The 23291-nt window shown below is 42.5% G+C and overlaps 1 protein-coding gene across 1 annotated transcript in view; it reads left to right on the top strand.

The window, feature by feature from the left end:
* Positions 1–8690: 8690 nt before the first annotated feature.
* Positions 8691–23291, top strand: part of CDHR3 (cadherin related family member 3) — a gene marked incomplete at both ends in the record, with an annotated part of 39977 nt that continues 25376 nt past the window's right edge. The window contains 6 exons of the mRNA XM_082309715.1: positions 8691–8760; positions 12259–12461; positions 16593–16761; positions 19295–19380; positions 21334–21428; positions 21534–21638. Of these exons, the coding sequence (XP_082165841.1) occupies positions 8691–8760; positions 12259–12461; positions 16593–16761; positions 19295–19380; positions 21334–21428; positions 21534–21638 (728 nt within the window). The remainder of the gene's footprint in view (positions 8761–12258; positions 12462–16592; positions 16762–19294; positions 19381–21333; positions 21429–21533; positions 21639–23291) is intronic.

The raw sequence follows: 23291 nt of genomic DNA, 5'->3' as shown, positions 1-23291 counted from the left end.
CTGGTTTGAATCTGCTGCAGATGGGCAATGACTGAAAATTGTTATAATCTGGCACGTATTTGGTAGCATAGATAAGTGAGTTGATGGCCTCATTAAAAGTATCTCAAACATATGCACTGATTAAAAAACCCCTCGTCTCTGGCTCAGCATGGTCTTGGCTGAGGGGAACTGAACTGCTCTGTCACCCCTAAGGGCACTTTCTGGCATGACAACGGGAGGAGGTTCATAATGCTGTTGCACACAGAGGTGAATATGAAATATGTTATGGTCCAGTGTGCCTGCCTATCAGCGAATGCAATATGTCATAGGCCAGCGCTTGTTTCCACTGTGGTCAGTGGGTAGGTACGCTTGTGTGTGTACGTGTCACCTCACCTGAATGAGAACCACACAACTGAGATCATGGGGTTTAGGAGTCTGAAAGTGGTATTTATTTTTCCACCAACGGGTCATCGAAATTATTGCCTACCTGGCTAAAAAATGGTACAGAGAGACAGGCACTAGGGGTTGGAGGGATCTGAACATCAGATCTAGCCATCCCAAACCCCCTTTATTGTCACCGAGGAGAAACAGAGCTTTCAAAAGTACAGCGCTTCCCATCCTAAAGGTGACGGCTAAAGTTGGTCACACCAGTTGTGCCCTAGTAGTGCTTCTTTGTTTCTAAAAGAAGCCTAGGGAGACTATATAACGTTAACTATATAACATAAACATACGCAGGCCTATGTTTTAGTTATTTCAAGGTAGGTAAGATAAATCCCATCCTCAACAGCATCCCATCATTCTGACTGCCACTTGCTAAAGCACTGTGTGAGCACTTCTGCACTCTTTTCACAACCTCTGAATGACTGTGAATGGGGTCTCTCCTCCAAAGTGTTATGACTCAGTTCCCACAACATACTGTCATTTTTTTAAAGGAGAAAATGTACCACTTTCAATAACAAGCTTGGCAAAGACACTGACCAAAATGATGTCCCTGGCACATTATGTCCCTGGTTTTTAGTGCGATTTGTAACCATTGCCTACCTGAATTAAATGGCTCTTTTCTGTTTAGACAGCTGGATTTCTGTGTGGCACTAGATGGCAATATTCCCTCAGCTCCAGCAATGGTCAGGGGAGCGATACACAGCAAAGGGACACATTCTGACCTTGTTTCCTTGTTATCACCCACGTGATAACAGCCAGGTTTTATGTGATCGAGGTCAATCTGGGCTGCAGAGGTTTTTTTCCTCTTGGTACATTCACCTGCCTGCATTTACAGCTTCACAGTTCTCTGTCAAAACATTTGTTGGACAGTATGCTTGCTGTGTGGGTCTTCTGTTTCATTAAGAAAGCTCTTGTGGTCTCAGCCTGTTCCATGGTGTTGATGCTCAAATCCACAGGCAAGAAGTATCTACATCTGGAGTATTGCGCTGCTTTCCTGCTGCCTTTTGTGTATTAATGTGGTGGCAGACTCAGTCAAGTCATTACTCAGATATAAATTGCCTCATGTCAATTGTAAGTAAAAGTGGCTTATTTTTTTCACTCATGTTTGCTCTCAGATAAAACAAGCATAATCTAAACTCAGCAACTGTAAAAAAGTGATTCTGTGCCTGTTCTGTGTCAGATGAATTTGGCCCTATCCCTGTGTGATACTTCTAAAGGCTTTCCCTAGTCACAGAGCTTACTGGCAGCAAGGAACAGAGCCAGCGATGAATATTGCATCTGTCTCCTTTGCGTGATTAAGATTTTGTTTGCCTTTGGGCCACTTTATTCAGGCCCAGCTCTATTGAAATTGCTCCTTTCAAAATCAGGCTTGTCATTGATCTTTGTGAGACCAGGATTATTATCATTATTTTCCAATAGCCTAGATGAAATAGTAGTGCTATGCAAATGTAGAAAGATTCCAAGAATGGCTTTAGACAATGTATGTCCCAGGCAAGATATTGAGGTAGAAACTGAAATTATCATGGAAAAGTTATTTTTTTCTGTTCCCTTACTGTCATAGGACCACCCAAGCCTCCTCTTCAAGTTGATGCCTGCCACTTCCCATTCACCCCACCACAGAATCTTTTTTCCAACTTACAAACCTACGTCCGTGCTGCCACAGCTGTTCTGCCACATGCTTCTTAGAGCGAAGATCCCAAAACCACATCCACTGCTTCCCTTATCCTCTTATTGCGCATCTCCTCAGATCGGGACCCCAGCTTCACATGCCCCATCTTTCTTCCACTCCTCAACTTTCCCAGCAGAGATCTGACTTTTTCTCCACCATTTCCCTTCACTGTCTCATACTTCACAGCCCCAGCTTCAATCCTCTGCCTCGCAAATCTCTGTCCTCATGTCCTCACCTATCTGAGTAAGTTGTGGTACTACTGCATTGGGTATTGCTAAGCATGAGAATGGAGCAGAAACAAAAACAATACACCGGATCTTCAGGTGGTATTAGGCTGCTGCATGCTGTCTGATCCATGGTAATGTTAGGACTGAGACTCTGTGCACACTGTGGTTACCATCAGTCCGCTGATGAGTAGGTATTTGATGGGAGGAGAGAAGCTCACAGGAACATCAGAAGGACAGAGCCCTGAGCAGTCACCTTACAGTTATTTCAGGTCCCGCATAAAAGAGTATTGTTCTCTTCCAGACACTTCAGTCCAATAGCCAGACCACAGCTTATACTGTGAAACAAATGGGGAAGAGAGTGAAAAGTCCCTCCTTACTCCCTTACACATGTCTGCTAGATGCCAGGTACAGTCGCAGAGGAGCGCAGAAGCCACATTTCCCCCAGGGGAAGGCTGTGCTAGGAGGCATACGCAGTACTTATTTTTTCCTCACTGGCTGTCCCATGCCAATACCTGGAGGAGAATGTCCTCTCCCAGCTATGGGCTGCCATTGGGCTACACTCTGCTGAGGAGAAATGAGTCAATTCAATGCCCTTTGGGGCTTGAGGCAAAGCTCACTGGAAGTCTGGAGCAATGAGACAGAAAAGGATGAGGATCAGGGAAAAGCAGAATCAAGTACAAAGCAAGCAGCTGAGGTAGAGATTTGCTATCGTTTTGTACTACATCTGATCTAAAAATTAAAGGAGGAAAATACAGAGCTACTTCTGACCAGTGCCCCTGGGAAACACAGCCGTTGAGAAGGGTGAATGAAGATGGCCCCATGGCACCTCAGGGACCTGGCACAGGTCAGTCCCCAGCACAGCCTTGGCAGCCCAAGCAAAACTGGAGTGTATCCAGGGCTACATGCCCTTCTTTCATCACACGCCCCTCCTCTGCTCCCCTGGAGAGCTACAGAGCCCGGTTGAAGATCTCCAAGTTCTTGAAACCATAAACAAACAAACTTTCACACTGTTAGGAAGCAGTGAATTATTCTCACTCCTCCTGTTCAAAGGATGGAGGAACTTAGGAGTAAAAAACTGTCCACCTCCAAGTGAATCTCCACCACCCGAGCCCTCGCCCTGTGCCCAGCCATGCTCCTTTCTGTTAATCCCATACTTGGTTTTTTTCCCCAACGTCCACAGAAAATATTTTATTAGTGCTAAAATGCAAGGTTGCTTTTGCAAAATATAATCAAATCCCTTTTGCTGATAGCATAAGTAAGATACAGTATGTTTCATGATGCAAAGGCCTGTTCACATAATTCTTGGTGATATATTAAAATACTTAAGTGAAGTGCATCACACTGTGTACATAGAAACCTCAGAGTTTCCGTACCCGTATTTGCCCAGAGCATTCTTTCTTGTTGCATTTGCATAATTTGCTACTTCACATCCTTGTTTATATATTTACCAGTCAGCTCAGGTGTCCAAGCAATTACAATAACAGACAAACTTGTAATACCCAGTAAATACTATATCATGAGGTACAAAGTATTGCCACATGGGTTCACACCCTAATCCAGTATCCAGTAAACTCAGAAAGAAGACTTCATTGGGCTCAACAAATTTTTCACTGAATCTTTACTTGCACTAGAACTTTTTTTGGAAGACAAATCACATGATTAAAATTCAAGTGACATATGTGACTGGTGTGGACAAGCGACATCATTTCTCACAGGTATTGAATCTTCTACACCACCACGTTTTTGGTCTTGAACCACAAAACACAAAGTAGTTGCTGATAACATCTACTTTTGCTCAGCTGAATGAATATTGAAGCTTGTGTTTCACTGACTTCCATGTTGTGTTAACACCAAAGAAATGTAATATTTTTAAGCAGCACAAGAACTTCTTAAAGAGAAAAACATTTGGCAACAATGTGCTTTTTACAGTCAGGGTGTCTTACGGTTGTCATGATTGAGCTTGGGAGTGGGACCAAGAACTTTGGCTTTTCTGGACTTTCTGTGTGGCCTTGGAGAAGTCACTTGACCTCTTTGTAGGGAGGATTCAAGTACATCTGGAGCTTTCTTGAATTTATGTCCTTGTAATCATCTGTCTGCCTCAGTCTGCATTTGTCAAGATGGAGCGGAGGGAATGGGAAGGATCAGAACAATCTCTGCTATCTTAATGCCTTACATACTCCCAGTCCTCCTAAAAGAAGTGCTCAAATTCTTTGTGGCAAAAGAAAGACTGCTGGGATTCCTTCTTCTCTGGCAAATGCTTTCATCCCTTGGATGCATAACTGTTGGAGCAATGGGAGAACTTGTTTTCAGCACTGACAACAGAACATTTTCGGACTTCTGTGTGTACTCACTCAGATTTTAGGCTGTTGTTTGCTTAAACCTGGATCCCAAAAAAAGCTCTTGGTGTGATGGAATCAATTCTTACTAACAGACACCTCAAGTTAATTATCAAGGAGGTGACTAGTGGGTTTATGTGTCTACAAGTCAATGCTAGAAATTAGTTGGCCCAGGTATCTGTCCGGGACTTTTTTGCATAATTGCATGGGTTACCGACCTTGCTAAGCTGGGATAGCTTTAGGTGAGATTAAGGTAGCCTGGGTGGTACTCATGACATTTAGTTTGCTCTTGTCACTCGCAAATGGTACAGAGGAAGCTTTTAGCTGAGAAATCAAATGAAATGGTGCATAAGTTTTTGGTGTAGGATGCTAAGGTACTGTTTTAATATTTTAGGAAAGGTTACCAAGGCAGCGGATGGAGAAGCTGTACTGTTTAAAGAGAAACGAGATGAAAATAAAACCTGACAGTCTAGGTAATTTAATTAATGAAATAACAATAACAAATACTCTTGAACGGAGGTTGGATCAGGTGAAAATTCTCGTTAGGCTGCTCAATTTTTGGTGAGTAATTACCACAGTAAGAGCAAAATATCTCTTTCCTGTGAGTTGGCTAAGCAGAAGAGAGCCACTACTCTGGCTGAAATAGCCATTAATGGAAAAATTATGTCTTGAACCTCTGATGCGTTTGAAAAGTGAGAGAACATTTCTTTCCTGTTGACAGACTGGAAGTCAACTGAGAATTAAACACATAGAAAAAAGATTAATATCCTGAACCTGCACATTTTGTTATGCAAGTAGACTACTTCTCTAAACTGGCCTCTGTTAAAATCCCTCACTTTCCTGAGGACAAGCAGTTGAAAGCTTGCACATCAAGTTCTGCTTTGTCCCATCCAATATCCCTCACTTCCCATGTTCTTTCTCTCTGCATCCCAACCTAAGACCAGTGCAGTCTTTTGCGCTTCAATCTGTTGGTCTTTTCCCTGGAACCAGGATTCTTTAATTTCTTGAAAGATATAGCATCTCCCTCACATTCTCCACCTTACCTGATAATCCAGAAGACATTTTTTCTGCACTGCTTTAAAATGCCCAGGTTTCAAATCATCTTGAAAACCAAGCAATGATTAAAAACCCAGTTTGCTCCTTGACCTTTTCATTTGCTCCAGTTAATTTTTCTTCCCTCTATTTTGCCTGCAAACTCCCTGGTTGCATTCTTGCTTGCGCTGCCTTGACCTCTTTTCATCTAGCTGCTTTATATTCCCGGGAATCTCATTCCTGACCTTCCTGCAGCAGCAGAGCTACTGTTGCCAGCCTCGCCAGGGCACTTCTGCCTTGCTCACCTTTTCCTAACTCATCTGTTCCTAACCAGCTCTATATTTGATGATATGCGTATACTTATTTCTACTTGATTTTCAACCTGTTTGGGGCTCTCTTTTAACTCTGGCTGCTTTTTCACCTTATTCCTCACAACCTGGCAGGATGAATCAGAGAACCACAGAAATCCACTTAGCAAAGGAATATAAGAAAAGAGGGATCTAAGGAAGGTACTGAGAGATACTGGCAGTGACTGAAGGAAGAAGGAGCCAGAGCCCTTTCCGCTCATACTCGCTCCACCCGTGTGAGCTGCCCTCTGCACTCTTCTCCTTCACTGTGTGCTACACGTGGCTCTTGCCCCGTCTCCCTGGTCACCTCTACGGTCTCTTCTCACAACATGCTTGAACCATGAGGCTTATCAGGGGCTATCTGAAAGCCCTGGAGACATATTTTAGATAGAAAACAGAAATTAACTACTCCATGGATATTCACATAGCACCTGAAATAGTTACCTATGGCACTTCCAGGTGAAGCTGGGGAAAGGCTGGCATTTCAAGCGCATGTGTATTCCAGATGCCTTTGCCACCCGTGTCTCCCATATCCCTCTATAGTGTCTTTATCACAAGATATGCAGAGAAAAGTCTGATTTATGTGTATGGACACTGAACTCTTGCTGAAAGTAGATCCGTGTAGGTTCTCAGATGAAGGAAGGATAAATCCAAGAAGTTGAAATACATATGCATAGGGAAAAAACCCAATCCCCCAAAAACGCAGCCTAAGGAGTAAGAGAAAGAAAATAAAGGACAAAAAATTGTGACTTCTGAGTTCTGGGGAAGGCTTGGCTATTCAGAGCATAGGTTGAAAACAGTCCCATCACTCCAGTGAGATACTGAGCAAATTTAAACATGTATCTGAAAGACTGGTTACTTTAAAACTTAGCCCAGATGTTTCTATAGTTCTTTCAAGATTAAAAGAAACAGCAGTATAATGGGATAGATTATACATTGCAACTAAAAGGAGGGAATAAATGCTAGCAGCAGTTTTACAGTATTCTGATAATTAGTAAAAGATCACAAGCTTATTGTACAAGCCTGGTTCATGCCTGTGCACACAGACCTCATCTTTGTGAGATGTCCAGTCAGATCAAAAAGCTGCTTTGTGGACCCAGGAAACGCATATGAAGGGATGGGCAATGAGCTGGTAGGTAAAGGGACAGGCTAGACTTCTTGCCAACATAAATACATTTACATTAATATCTTATCAGCATAACTAGGTCATTTGAGTGTGAGGTTTTCCATATATTTTTTTACTAACATAAAGTCTAGGCATACATTTCCTGGGGCAATGGAAGATCAGCTTCCTCAGTACTACAGGTTGATGTGGTGTGTGCTCCCATATGATACGGTGTGGCCACATTCACTTTAAACCCAGGCTGCACCTGGACTTGGCAAGGCCCTCGAAGCACTTTAAAATAGACGCCAATCAACCATGAAATGAATGTTTCTTATGATTCCCCAAACCAGTATCAGATATGTAGGTATGGCTCAGTTCCAATCAGTAGGTTTTACTGATGCATCTTTTCCAGTTTCATTATATCAGCAGAATCTTCCAGGGCGCATCTGTACGGTAGTTTAAGGTGCATAGGCAATGCCTGCCCCAGCATTAAACTAGCTGTTCGTGTTCAGCATGTTCAGTTAACATGCTCATACTATACAAAACACAGGAGCACAGGACAGAGCTTTCTGAACTACTGTCAGCTTTCGCTGGGACAGCCAAGGAGTGTCATGCAGAACCATCTAGAGATGCTAGCTTAGCTCACAAATCAGTGTGGTTTCTCCAGAGCTGTGTTAAACCTGAATCTCTAAATTCTACCTCTTAGCAGAGCTGTTTAGTTTGTGTAGTGGTGTTGAGAATCAACTAGATGAATCCCTGAGAAACCTGATATAATTAAGCCTGCTTTGAGCAGGGTATTTGACTAGATGACCTCCAGAGGTTCCATCCAGTCTAAATTGTTCTATGAGTCAATGCTGATGCACCTATATTGCATCCAGTTCTAGTATTAATGTCACCTCTATACTATGCTCCATGAAATAAAGCTAGGACTGCCTTTAGATTGAACAAAAAAACCAGTTGCATGGGTGTATTGTGGGCTAGCTGGCTAAATGCCTAATCTAAGGGAGCCGCTGCACTTTGCATAGTGGTCCATGCTGTTCCTGAGACAGTTACAGCAGTAGTTAAAGCTAACTTCATCATGTACATATGCTGCAATCTTACCTCCAGGTATGCAGTGTGTGTGGTCTGAGTAATTCTCTGATACCCAGAGAAATGAGAAAACTTCAGGCTCCTGGTTTAAGTAAGAATGAGTATTTGATCCTGGTGTGTGAAGAGAGCACCTCATTTGCCAGAGCAATGAAAGCAGCACGGTATTTCCAGATTTAGAATGTACTCGATTCTTTTGATAATGCTTCAGTAAATAAGATGATTGCATTGAAAGGACTATTAATGATTGTTTTCTCAAGTGTGGCCCAGGTCTGTGGATGGAGTGTCAGCAAGGAGCAGTTCTCTGACAAGCAAACAAGCTGACGGTGTTTAGAAACTCCCTTAGAGACACGGGTCCTTTGTTTCGTTTCTCACTCCACAACATGACAAAGAGGAAGAATTTAGGTGGAGCTGATATAAATTAGGGAAAACATACCATAACCTTCCTTCAGTTTTCATCCTAGGAACATGAAGGAGAGGGTCGTAAAGACGATGAAGACCATGCTCCTTCTCCTCATTTTGCTGAGAGTAGTATCTGGTAAGAACATGATTTCATTACGCTGCTAAAATTAGAACACTGTTGGCTGTTATGCTTTCTCTTGGGAGCTTTATAATACATATTTAGGGATCAGACACGGATGGAAAAAATCAAGTAACAATTATTTTCCTACTGAAATGGATTGAGCTCCGTGGTTACAACAGTATAATGAAGACAAGAATATGACTCCTTGCTAAGACACTTTACTGGATGAGGCACTTTGTGTGCAGTAGCCACTGCTCAGTGGGACAGTGTTGGACTGGGAAAGGAGGTCAGCTCTCCAGGAAACAATGTCTAGTATTAATACTCCCGTAGTCTCCCTTCAAATATTGATAACATTTCTCTTTGATGAAGTAAAACAAGCAACCAAACAGGACTGAACAGGAAAACACTTGTGGAGAATATTAGTAGGGTAATATCACTGTCTTTGCCCAGTGTGAAAACATGGGAGATTTGCCAATATGAATATGTGCACATTAGCAACTTAAGGTAGATCTTCAAACTGCAGTCTGTGTGGCTCATGGAGCACTCAGTGTTGCTTGTAGTAAGCTAGCTGCTCAGGTAGGGTCACTGCTCTCAAGGAACTGAAAGAGTTCTGCCAGCCCTCAGGAACCTGTCAGTATTTGGTGGTTTTTCTGATGTCCCCAAAACTGTGATCAGGACACTGCATGTGAATCTCAGCTTTCCTTGAAAAATAGTGTTTTTCTAACCTGCATGGTTGCGGAGAGAGAAAAGCTTGAAGGTGTGACTCAAGCACACTGTAAAGACTAACAAATCACAGCTAAATAAGACTTAAATATACATATACTTCTCAAAGCCAGTATCATGATTGCTTTGTCTTGGACTCAGCATTTGTCAATGTTTGGGGTTGGTAATTCTGAAAAATAATGTATTAAATTGCTTCAGGCATGTTTTGTTCTCCGAAGTAAGGAGGTGAGCAAGGACTTGTGAATATGGAAGGAGGGCTTTTTTAAAATCGATTGGAAGAAGAAGAAGCCATTTAGATGCAGTACTGAAAATTTCAGTTAAAAATAAAGAGCAAGAAGTAAGAACTTGTGATTTAGAAAGACAAATCCTGAATAAACAGCCAATGAAATCTTTAGAGATAATATAAAAATAGCAACTCTTTTCTTTCTACATTTGTAGATGTTATAAATGATTTAACTGATTTTATGAATGGTTTCCATTAACGAACTGTGGCTTGCTGAGGGAGCTGGATTCATCAGGTACTGTCCCCAGGAGATTATATTCAAAGTTCAGCTCCACTTATGGAACTGTATCCCGAGAAGCTCCTCTCAGCCCAGTCTCATTTGCATGGGCGATTTTTATTGATGATGTTTTCCAGAATCTATAAGAACATTGATAAAAACTCAGTCCTTCAGTGGGTCCTGCTTCCACTGACATAAACCAGCAACAGCTCAGCTGAACTCAGTCCTACTGGAGTGTCAGTGTGACCTGTTCAGATTAACTCTTACAGGCAGTTCCCACCTCACAGGCTCCCACATCCCAGCCTGTACCTTACCCACCTGCAGATCATCTCCAAGGCCTTTTGTTCCATGAATGCCAGAGTAATCCCAGCCATATCAGTGATCCATGGACCTGCTGTATCTGCAGTGTGGGAGCATGGGAACCTCCGTGCACCTGTGGAGAGGCTCCAGGGAACTGCCTCAGCTCTGCCTCTTACCAGTGAGGCCCTGTGCTCAGAAGAGGTCTTCCCAGAGGCAAACTCTCCCACCACAGCCTAGTATGGCTGGTTACATGAACAACACCCCTGTGCTCCCTCCTTCTCCTCCCCATGATGCAGTGAGTCTTGCAGGCTGCAAGAGGAAGAACTGGAGGTGTCTGATGGAGTCACACTGCTCTAAGAAGTGCTCCAGCCAACACTGCAAGGCCAAGTGCCTCCTGGGGTGGGATGTGGGAAGAAAGGAGACCATTCGACTCCATGCTTTGTCTTGTGGACTCATCTACTGCTATTAGTTTTTCTTCTCATGTAGCAAAGGCACTGGGATCCTAAGTCTTCTCTCATCCTATGGGGAACAGTTATTTGAGAGGCCAGTAATAGGAGCAATGTCTATCACACAAAGGCCATATGTGGGCTATCCCTAAAATGCTCCAAAATTTTTCTAGGGATGCAGGGAAACAAGATTTTTTGATAGTTTGGGGAAAAATTCACTAAGGCTTCTTCTAATGTCATTGGAAAGTATAAGAGCCGAACTCTCGCCCTCCAGATTAAAAAGCCTGCTGCTGTTGGAGGAATGGCAATTAGAGCGCCTCTTTGGTAGCTGGTGTGGGCCATCCTTCCCCAGCCACATGAGAAGGGGCAAAGGGAGATGGTTTTGTCCCACACTGCAGAGGTGTTGCACAGCAGCAGATTTCCCCTTGGCATTATGTTCCCAAGCTCCAGGCTGAGCCTGAGCATCCAAGTGGAAACATGCCGAAGCCCTAATGGCCTCAGACTAGTTCCCATAACAGCTTTTTACCTTGCAGCTGCCTAGCAAAAATAAAGACTTCATGGAGCTTTTGCTACAGTAATTGCTGGTGTGTGAGCAGCCTGGCCAGGCCCTTGAGTGAGCAGTATCTGCCTGCGTCTTGGCACACAGTGTGTCGGAAGTTTGGCTGAACACAGCCAGCTTTCTTGGCAAGTGTTTTGGACAAGCCAGTGAAGCCCCTCCAAGCAACATTAAGTCTTACCATAGTCTCATGTTGAGGTACATTGCCAGTTTAGGGATGTCCTGATTTGTGTTTTCTAGCCAGTCTTCATGAGATAAAGCACTACAGGTCTTTGTTAAAATAACGAAAACCACAGGCTAAACAGCAGAGTAAGCACAGATTTTGTTTTGGGGAGTCCAGAGTTCTCACTGAGGAACAAGGAGCCTGTGCAAAGCTGTTGGATGCCGCAGCGCTCTGTGCTGCTTCCAGGCAGTTTTGAACTGTAGGGTGCTTTTGTGGGCCCGCATCTTCTCCAGGGAATGGAGGTTGCTCTTCCATGCTCAAAGCAGAAGACACAACAGCACAACATCCCAAAGTTGTTGCTAACTTGCACTACTACGAGCCAGGCGTGCACATAGCTGTGCTAGAAAGAATAAGAAGAGGGAAAGTGGAGGAAATGGGTGCTGCAGACGGCTCTGTGTGATTCAAGGTGCTTTTTGATGTGATTAGTGCACAGAGGCAGCAATTAGCACAGGGGGTGAAATGAAATAATAGAAACATGTTTGGTTTCTTTGGTCCTATATGAAGGCATATATGAAGGCAAACAATGCAATAACAATACTACTTTAACATCAGCCACTCTAGATGTATAGTATAGTACTGAATTAGAGAAAAGATTGATTCTTTTGCCATTAGCACTGGATTTACTACTGTGCAATGCCACCATTCATAAGCAAAAAGAGAATCAGGCCATTTTCTGCTCATTAATGGCAGCTCTTGGCACAAGCTGTGTGCTCCTGCTAGCCTAACATTCCCAGAAGTAATTTTACATTCATTTTCATCTTGCAGGAAGAAGAACCCAGTTGCTTAAGGGCTTACCTGCAACAAGCACTGTTGAAGAAAACTCAGCAGCTGGTGTTTCAGTTTATACCTTCAATGTAACTGTTTCTCCATTGTCTTCTGATGGTGTTGCAATACTTCCTACCATAGTAAATTCAAATCCACTCACAGAGGCTTTTGATATTGAATCAAAAGGAGATCTCGAATACAGGGTGAGTTTTACGTTTAGCAATGTTCAGTCACGTAGGCTGATGTTTCCTGGATTACTGAGCATTGACAGCACACAGTGACTCATCTTTTCATCAGAAAAGAGTTGCAAATGCAGACTGTGGTAGTATTTGGACATGCTGTAATAGATATGACAAATAAGTAGCAACAGCAATTATAATTTTTAATTGCATCTAGGCAAAAACCACCTATCGCAATAATTCCACTTATTCTGTGATAGAAAAAAAATGTGATTTTTGGAAAATAAGAGGTGAAGAAGGACATATAGGACCTGCTTCTGTTTTGAGGATTTGTCCATAGTTTTTTGACTTAATTTCTATGAGGTCACTGTGAATTTAAAGTGGCTTCGTTAAACCACACACAGCTTCTCTTTGGCCATTCTCACCTAGAATTAAAATGAATTTGACTCACTTACAAAATAAAGTAAGCTGAGTCAGATCAAAGTCATATTTAATTCTGAACGAAGGCTGTGACACATGAGGAAATTGTCTTGAGGTAAGAAGTTATCACACTTTCACACATCTGTGATCTATTTCTACCTATTGTGTGCTCTTGTTCTATGGCAAATGCAAAGCAATTTCTATTACTTCAGGGTAATTTTAATTGCTGGATAAATTAGCAAGTATTAGTTCACATTTGTCACTGGCAATGAGTATTCAGACGCATGATAACTTGTCATCCCATTGTAACTCGCTTGTATGTCTGAGCCTGAACAGTGACACTGAAGTTTGTCTTTAAAAGATACAGATAGGCACTGAGTAGAGACTTACAAAGTTAATTTGAATATATTTTTCTGGATGTCTCCAAGGAAGTTCAGGTTTTCGCAGAACTCGTACAGGGGTTCTTTTCTTGTTCTCTTTGCTCATGTTTCTGGAAGAAAATTTGGGGAAAGTAAGACTGTGACCTCAGTGGTTGTGGCTCATTGATCCAGCCTGGCTGGGGGGAGCTGCTTGTATTCCCATGCTCCCGCCTCCCAGCAGAGTACAAAACTCAGTTGTGCCACCTCTGCTCGTTCCTTAGCTGCTCCCCAGCCAGATCAGTGAAATGGTCAAAAAAACTCTCAAAAAAGCCCTCTTTCACCTGTGAAGCATAGGATGTGGCTGCACAAACACCTGAACTAGCTCAGCTGAGGGGATGCAACAGGCATGTGGAAATGGGTAAGTCCCTTAAGCTGGCTTCGCTGACAGAATTCATAATGTGGGACTCCCTTCCTAGGCTATATTTTGGCATTTTGAATTAAAACTATGTCTTCTGCTGCAAAACATAGCCCTTTTTTATACCTGCTTGTTCCTGTCCCATGCCATCTCTACACTGTACAGCACAAGCATTTTATGTTGCTGCTTGTTGAGTGGGACTGACAAATTAATCTGGAGGAAAAATAACCCTGCAAATAGATAGGAAGTCTCTCCTTGATTTTTTTCATGGCAGGGATGATGGAGAAATTCTTGTTCTAGCACAGTGCAGAGAGTGACACAAAAATGAAAATGAATGGCCAAGAAAGGTATAGGCTGGAGACTACTTCTTCCAAAGTGCCAGTTTATATCCATTTCATACCACAGCCCCATTACCAGAATGGCCTGTGAGGACTTGCTATGTCTTCCTTGAACTGTAGTGTTTTCAAGGTTTCCTAACTCACTCAAGGGACTGAAACAAAGAGAGTGGGCCAGTGAATATCAGTCATGAGAAAATTATAAAGCAAGCTACGTACGAATTCTGCAAACCAGCAGTTGAATGCTAATTACAACTCATAAGGCAAGGATAAATACACATGAGTGTCCTTAGTTCATTTATTTGATGAGCATTGCTACTTGTAATTATTTATGCTATGTTGTAGCAGATTGGTACAATATTTTGCAAAAGTAATGTGATCCAAAATGAGACACCTCAGTGCTACCTACTGCCATTAAATCTTTGCTAAGATATAGAAAAAAGAAGTATTTACTGTATGAATTATGGGGCTTGCAGATTAGCTAAGTACCTGTTAGCACAGAGTCTTCTGTATTTATGAAGCACATCTACTCCTGCTGCAGCAAGCCAAGGCAATATCACATTTCTTGATATGTTTTGAGATTTCTGAGAAAGTCACAGTTTCTGAGATCTAAGCCCTGCCTATGCCTTCTCGCCTTACTCTTGTTTGAAGAATCCCATGGGCAGAAGATGTGTTGAATGCATGAAAACATACTGCTGCCTGAAACTACCTTGATACTGTTCGCGATGCTTCCTCTGCATCCTGGGAGTGAAGGGGCGAGCAGGGAGCAGTGGAATTCTCAGGTGGGACAAGGGGTAGACAGTTATAGGGTGACTCTAAGCCCCTGTTCATGAAGTCTGCAGCTGCTTCAAGTGTGTACAGTGCTGTCTTTATCAGTAAACATTGCTCCTACCTGGAGAAGAGGTGAACTGTGGCTCACAGCCTACACAAGTGGCAAGCTGTTCTCAAAAGCAACCTACAAAGAGACCATCTAGATTCACATCTTCACTTGCAAAGTCTCTATAAAGGAGGGTGGAAGATGTGTATTTAGGCAGTCTGGCTGTAGTTACAACACCAATGAAAATATTTGGCTGTGAACTGGAGGGATAATACCCAGAGCACATAATTTTTGCTTAGAACTGGACAGTTTCTCATTTTGAATTCATTGCATCTGTTTACTGTATTTAGCAAACATTCATTTTGGAGAGCAACCTTCCCATTGCTGTTACAAGCAGCATTTGTAGAATGTTTTTTCTGAGTTAGCATCACTTTTATGGGAAACTTCTATTTGCACAACATAGGAGAGAAGGAGGCCATCCAGGACACAGTTGTTTTCTCCTGCAGTATTGTAACAAAAAGATCCACAAGGTTCCAGAGAGCAGCTGTTTTGCATACCAGAAGGCATAAAACCTTGTGCTTCTGTTCACTCTCCTCCAACTGTCTTTGTTAATTGGCTCTATTTTGGCTTCTGTCTTCTAATTGTGCTGACATCACTTTTGCATTTGTCCTCTGGCCACGGCATCTCATCTAAAATCAAGGATTTATTTCATCGGTCTCCTCCTGCATCCTCTCCAGGCTCCTCCACTCTGCAGTACTGTGAATACACTGACGTGCTCCTTGTCACAGACACTTCTGAGCCCCAATTCTTCTCCTTCTCCAGTTCTACAGCACCCCTGCTACTGGTGTTCAAGCTTCAGAGTTTTGTAGCTACACAGCAAATTTAACAGTCACCTTTTCCTTTCTTGTCCAATAAAGGAAAGTTCTTCTTTCTTTATTAGTTTCAGCAGTGAATATCATGGCATATTTCAGCATCCTGCTGTTGCTCTGGACTCATCCTAAATCCAAAATGAACGTGTTTAATAGTTTTTCATGGAATGTCAGCCTTGTGCTTGTACATCTCCTGTGTTAAGAGGTGATGTGCAGAGCTGGAAGTCTTTAAAAAAAACCCCAAAGCAAATGTTTGCCTTACCAATCTTACAAAGCTTAAGGCCGGTGTTATTTTTTAATTAGTTCAACATTTTCACCGAACAGTTCTGGTCCCTCTCTCATACAGTGTCCTCGTGCAGCTCCCCCCTTTCTTTGGTTTCCTGCAAGTCTTCTCCCAGACACAGCTTATAGAAGGAAGGGGCTGGTACCTGCTAGCCTCTCCAGCCTCCTGCCCCCACGCTCCTTATTGCAAGTAAAAGGTCTTCCCCCTCGTGCTCCTGACTCACAGAAATAGCGAAGCTGCCCTTGTGTCTTGCAGGGCTTCCTCCCAGTTTTCAGTCTCATCACACCTCAACTGCTCCTGGAGCTTGGTGTGGAAAGGTGAGGACTTGGCACAGACAAGTACCTGCAAGATGTAGTCCTGGCCTTGAAGGCAAAGCCTTGCCTGTGAGGCAGGACGGCTCCTTTCAGGCTTTCTCCGCCTCAAACTGTCCCTCACACAAGTGGTCCTTGAGTTGCTCCAAGAAGCCACAACATTTTGGTCCTTCCACTCTGTTTTTCTCATGTTTCTGCCACTGACAAGAAATGTGCCAGCAAGCAGAAGATGATCTAAAATACTTACTGCTTACTGATGGAAGTCGTCCCTTTACTTGTATTGACTTGTATAGATTATAACTTGTATCTCTTGCCTCATGTGCTAATAATAATCTTTCCTTTTCAGGTTGTTACCACTGGAAACCCTGTCCTAGATTATGAAACTATGCCAAAGAGCTTTGATTTACAAATTTTTGTTGAAGACACAGCTGGGAGAACGGACCTTAGCATACTGACTGTCCAAGTAACAGATAAAAATGAACGTCCTGTATTTCGAGGAAATATGGCATTTCAAAGTAAGATAGTGGTGGTACTTGAAAAGAACAATATTTTAAAAGATGACATCAGATTAAAAAAAATTATAGCTGCATACAGTGCCTGTAGCTAAAGTGGTCTAAGCATTTTCCTTTAGGAAAACAAGGGAGGAACAGGGTACTTTTTAACAAAGCTTTATTTTACACAAATATTTGGTATGTTTCATCTCTGGAAATGCCCTTTCAGTTTTCTTGAAGCTTTGACCAAAAATGATTTAACCATTTTGAAGCATCTGAAAAATTATAAGAAAAAAAAGGTTTTTATACCAATAAATATATATGTTTTTTTTTTTTTTATGAGATTAATGCCTGCCTAGAGGTATTGCATGTCTAATACATATTAGAAACTTGAAGTTCGGTGGGGATATAACCACTGAGTATGGGTACATGTTTCAGTAGTTCGTTGAAAACTGGACTGATTTGGAGAAGCAAGATAGATAAATTTAAAGCAGTGTATATTGTGTATGTGCAAGAATTTCTGAGGGAAAATGATAAATACATTGCTCTGCCAGTGTTTTACACCTGCATATTGCATTTGCACCTGCACATGAGAAATTAAGCGGAAAATCAGTTTGAAGAGTGAGATCTCAGAGATTGTGGTGTATGGTGGTGCAAATGGAAAGAGGCAGAGAGTTCTGTCTCCTGCGTGGGTAAGATGGCCTTAACCGGGTTTACTTTCAGACCACTGGCAAAGGTGCAACAGGGAGAAGTTTGCAGTAGCCTTAGGAATGAGGCTGGAGTGTCTGGACCCCGGCTGTCAGGGCAGGTTTTGCATGCAGTACCTAATACGAGTGCCAATACCATCAATAAAAAAGACAGGAAATAATTGTCTTACTCTCTGAGCAATCTTATCTTGTTTATTTACTAATGAGAGGAACCTGGAAATATTGTGCCATGAGGCAACAGAATATAGCAATGTATTTCTTATGTGTTCACACACAGACAGAACAGTGCAGGGAGTGCGTAAAAATATGCTCTTATTATTTCATGAGGTACTGAGAGCCTGTTTGAAATCTTGATATTCTAACAGCACTGTACAGAAGAGCATTCAATAATTCAATATTCAATTTTTTTTCTATCTGAAAATACCAAACTGTGATCTGTTCATGGTAGGTGTTGGGAGCTGGCTGCTGAACCCCCCCTGCCAGATCTGGACTAGAAGCAGCATTACGTAGGCTGCGACTCGCAGCCCTTGGAGCGGTCAGTGGTGCAACGTGGCTGCAGCCTCGACTTCTGCCAGCTGCAGAGGGCAGGGCTTGCCTGCCCCGATGGGTTCAGCCCAGACCCGCTCAAATGCTCAACTCCAGCCCGCTTCACTAATGCCTCCAAAGCACATTGACATTCCTGCTTCCATACAATACTTATTTTGTAAAGCAAATTAGCTTCCCCTCGGGAAGAGGCTGTGTCATCTTCTCAGTATAGCTGGTGCCTTGCATATCATGGGTGCTGCTGGAATCTAATAATAATTAAATGTGACACTTCAGGGGATCAGCACAGCATGAAACACACTCTACGTGGGAGCTTGTTACAAATAAGTGCATCAGCTTCACTCTCAGCTAGAGCTGCCATAAATTGGTGAGCACAGATGTCTGATCTGTCTAACTGTGTGGCTTTAGTTAACAGTACCAGCTACAATTAGACACTAATTGCACATTCGCTGGTTATGAAAAAGCATCTCCCTCTCATTAAACTTTATATTCATATTGTTGTCCTCTGGGAACAACTCATTACGCTGCTCTGGGATTCCCACTGCTTTGATGAGAAGCAGCAGTCAGCAGGGGTCACAGTGGAAATTAATAGTCCAGAAACAGCAGGTCCAGCAGACACAAAAGGGCATAAAGCAAATAATGTGATCTAAAGATCTGTTGTTCTGTTAATCACTATACCCAAGGAGAGCTAAGCCTGTTGCCAGTGGCCCAGTACAGGGTGGCCCAGTACAGGATGGCCCAGCTGTGAGAATTCCTGACGTGGAAAGAAATACACCTTGCACTGAATTAGCACCCTTAGTAAGGCAAAAAACTAAGTCAGCACAGACCATCCGCTATTTATGTACCTTGCAGGTGTAAGGAAAAGAAGAAATCAAGAGGAATGGCTCTGAGCTCTCCTGGCAGGGGATGGGGTGGACAGGGAGGGGATGGTGGTGGGGACCTAGCACAAGGCTACGTTCTCCCCATCTGCATAGTAAAGAAAGACACAGGCATAGCCCAAATGCATCATTTTACTCCATACCCTGTGAGCAGCTCAAGATAGGCCGTATGTAAAGATCAGTCTTTCTCCTGAAGGCACAATTCATATTGCAACTCACAGTGATGATTGCCTGTTTACAGATATGCAATTGGTTTCTTTTTATCTTTAGAGTATTTGTGCGCTTTGTGATGATTTTGGAATTACACTTGTGAAGCCAGAAGATGCAGCAGGCAGTAATAGGTCTGGACAGCTTCAGTGTATCGGTATGTTTGCTGCCATGTCCTTTATTGTTACCCAATTAACACTGAGTACACTTATATCCACGCAGCTGTAATGATCTATGTCTTGGAAGGAACACCTCGGGGACGCATTTACCAAGTTGATGCAGCTGATCCTGAGAATGCTAAACTCAAAGTAAGTTGTATTAAAGAAAAAAATCCAGAGATTATATAATCCACTGTATCTGAAATGCTAATTGCTAGCATCTTTAAACAACTTCCTTCCTTATCAGGAACACGGGAAAAGATTTAGTCAGGAAAAAAGAAGCATTTTCAATAATAAACTAAGAAAACCCAGCTTCAATGTTTGGATACAAATTGTATTTTGAGTTCTCAGCCCTCCAAAATTAAGGGATATTGAAGGCAGAATTTGATATAGTTAATCAGAGATACAGTAGAAATTGTCTTTTTTAAAAAAATGGCTTGCAAAACAGTTCTTGTAGATGAGAGTGACTAAAAGTAAATAAAATTTTTAACCTTCTGTATCACAATGTAAATTCCTTTAAATGAGACAGTAAGGAAATCACTTACAAGGCAACTGAATCTCAGCTTTTTGACAATGCCAGGGCAAACTGTGACCTTCAGTTAAGAAAATGTGTTAGCTGACCTAAAATACTCTTGGTATCAGCAAAATTTTCTGGAAAGTGATGTTCGTTTGCAGACGGGGAAGAGTAACTGCACTTACCTAAGAATTGTGTTGTAGCTTTCCTTTATTGGCTTTGGCTTTATAAAAGACAGCACATTTGAGAACTGAACCTGAAGATGCTACTTCAATGTGTAGCATTATTCAAGAGAGCAACTACCTTGAAGTCCGTCCTCAGGCTTTGCCCAGTCAAACCACCAAACCCGAGCTAGTGAGGAGGAAGCAGAGGCCTGGGGTTTAGCTCTGCTTTGTTTCTGAAAGCAATGGCAGTGAGTTCCACATGCCTTCTAACCCCTGACAAAGCTCAGGCATAATAAGCTGCAAATATAGAAATGCTGGGCAACAGCTAAAATAATAATCTGGAGAGGGAATTTAGAAAGGTCAACTGGCAAAAAAATTGTTAAAAGAATTGTGATCACCTAGCTGCTTTTTTTAAAAGCAATTTCAATTAAATCTATCACTGCAGGAGGCAAGTTGTGTCACTCAGCTCTCTACGCCTCCTGTTTTTTTCCAAAAGATAACATGAGAGCAGTTGCATCCCCTGGACAGATCTGCTCAGTGGATTTTGCAGATTACTTGTATGGTGCATGACCCTCTGATGTTTATGAGTATGTTTATGACTTTATGAGTATTATTAACACCTGCACTAGCAAAGGAAATGTCCTTGAGGGCTTATCGGTCGTGGCCTGGCAGAGGCATGTGGATGATTGCAGGGAGGACATGGTGGGCGTGCAGTATCTACCCTGCAGCCATGGGGATCAGGGTGCTGCCTTCCTCCCTGCTGCGTAGGGTGTCTGGGTGCTCAGCTCCCTCCTGCATCCATGCACTGGTGCGGTACCCATCTGTGTTGTGCAATGCACAAAGTAGCTGCTGCTACATGCCGCCACTGAACAGCCGCATTAACACCGAGCTGTTGTGAACACCTTTCAGCCTCACACCCTCATGTACTCCGTGAAAGACCACTCTCCCCTCCTTGGCCTCTCCCATCATCCGGACCCCTGAACTCCATTGCCTCCTGCATGGCACATCTTATGCCCCCCAAATCCAGCCTCACCCCTTCTTCTCTCTCTTCTCCTTTGTGCATATACTCTGCTGCCCCCCCAAAGCCAACTTTTGCCTACCACGCTGTGGCTCCGCTGGCTGGCCTCTGTGTTAAATTCTCATTGCAGAGCTGGAGTTCACAGGGGTAGAGAATAGTGTGGGCTTTAATGTAATTCAGTGCCTGTGACTCTCCACCGGCTGTCAAACAAAGCACGTACGACCAAGTTTGAGCTGCTTCAGCTCAGGTGATTAGGGCTTGTGCTGGCATCTGTATGTCAGCACGTGTCTACGCGAAGTTTTGAGGCAAATATACTGTACTATAACTCGGCCCATTTTACAAGGCAAGGAATGAATGGAGGGATGTTTAAAGATACAAAGACTAATTTCTTGCTCTCTTCATTTCAGTATTCACTGCTCCCTGCACCAGTGCCATTCTTAGTCTCTGGAAGCGGAGCCATTTTTTCCACAAAGGAATTTGATTATGAGAAAGATCCACACTGGTGAGAATGTATTTTATTCATGTGGTCTATTAGCTTACAGTAGGCAGAGAAATGTTTTCCTACATAGCCGCAGAATGATTCTTGTTTTGTTTTCTTATTTGACAGTTACTTTTTAAATATAACAGTGACAGATCCAGACGGACTCAACTTGACGACAACAGTGAATATAAATATAATTAACATCAATGATGAAAGACCTTACTTTACCACGTGAGTGAAAAACTTCCGTTGTACTTGAAATGTAGATGCTTTCCCAGCTTTACTGCTTTGGCACCAATGGGAGGGTGCAACATAAGGGCAAGTAAATATAACAACAAAATACTACTGAAAACAGTATTTTCATTTCATTATGATTCCTGTTCTTTTACTGGAAAGCTTTGCCCTCATTTCTCTCTTTTATTCTATATTATTAATAGTTTCAAGTATTCCAGGCTCTGCCTTCATGCTAAGAACTGCCAAACAAGCTTGTTGTACTTGTTAGCATTTAGAGAGGTTAAAGCCATGCAAAGACCTTTGGACAAGTTCAGACAAGGAGTTGAATTTTACCCTGTGTGAATACAGTCATATAGAATTTACCCTTCATGCAGATGTGCATTTCGCCATAATGATGTTTATTCATGCAGAAATGTCTAGACATAAAAAGGTCTCACTTTTGATCTGTCTTCCTCTTCTTCCCAGACACTTACACTTGTAAACAATCCCGGTGATCTTTGAAACATTATTGTCTCTTACTGTGTTATAAGCAGGAAATTGTGTCATAACACACAACTCAGAAATAGCTTTTGAAGACTAGTGGAGTTTTACTTGGAGTCAGGAATATTGTTGAGAATTTGGAAAAAGTGGGAAAGAATATACATGTGCCACCAGCAGGCTGTTTTGCGGTGGAAAGCACGATGGACGATTGTTTCTGAAGCAGGAACTTGACAATTGTTACAGTCGATCTGATTCTGTTGTTGATTTATCTTCGTCACTTGCACGAGACACTGATTGGATTCGAGACACTCTCTTTATACCCCCTGATCCTGAGGCTCTACAAGGTCCCTGCTGAGAATATTTATGATGGCTGCCCTCCTGCCATCTACGCAAAGGAGAAGACCGTGTAGCACCTGGGCCATGCCAAGAGGTTTCCAGCCATTTGTTTGGAGCAATCTTCTGGGTGCTTTGTGGAGCCAGAGCAATGCATGGCTCCTGGGCTGAGGCCAAGGATCTGGACCTTGCTGGGTAAAGGGTTGGAGGATCTGAAGAAACAGAAGAATGAAATGTTAGAAACAGACATGGATTTTTTTTTTTGTTGCTACTTACTTAATACTTGAACTTCATGTCTGCAATAATCAATAAGGTTAAGAGCTCGCTCCACGTTCCTGTACTGCTACAAGCAGGAGGAATCCTCTTCCCAGTGCCAACATTTGCACATTGTGTTCTAGACTGATTACTTCCTCCAAATGTTGCCATTTCTGTTTATTTATCCTTATGTCTGGAATGCTAAAGGACCTCTTTTAAATATTTATCTACTTGTTTGAATTAGTGAAAACTGCAGTGACTTGAGCATCCATAACACCTAAGGTCTAAGACTCAGTTCTCATATGGCACAAATAAGGCCTGGTATTTGAATCTTCTCCCTTTTAGATTGACACTACAGACCAAAAATTGCAGCTCAGCTGTAAAGAACTTTAGATTAAATTACACTTCATGAGCTGGCCTCAGTATGCACATGTATGGTGTCTCCCGTGCTAAAATGTGAGCTGCACGCTGGGGCTACGTACTTTCTGACACTGTAATAATTAGTGCTGGGATGGGAGCTGGGGAAACTCGACGAGTTACCAAACCTTCTTTATTTTCTCCTGATCAAAGCTGTCAAGAACA

The sequence above is a fragment of the Platalea leucorodia genome (assembly GCF_965183815.1).
Source record: "Platalea leucorodia genome assembly, chromosome: 4".
Taxonomy (NCBI): Eukaryota; Metazoa; Chordata; class Aves; order Pelecaniformes; family Threskiornithidae; genus Platalea; species Platalea leucorodia.
This window is presented reverse-complemented; position numbering and strand designations above follow the sequence as displayed.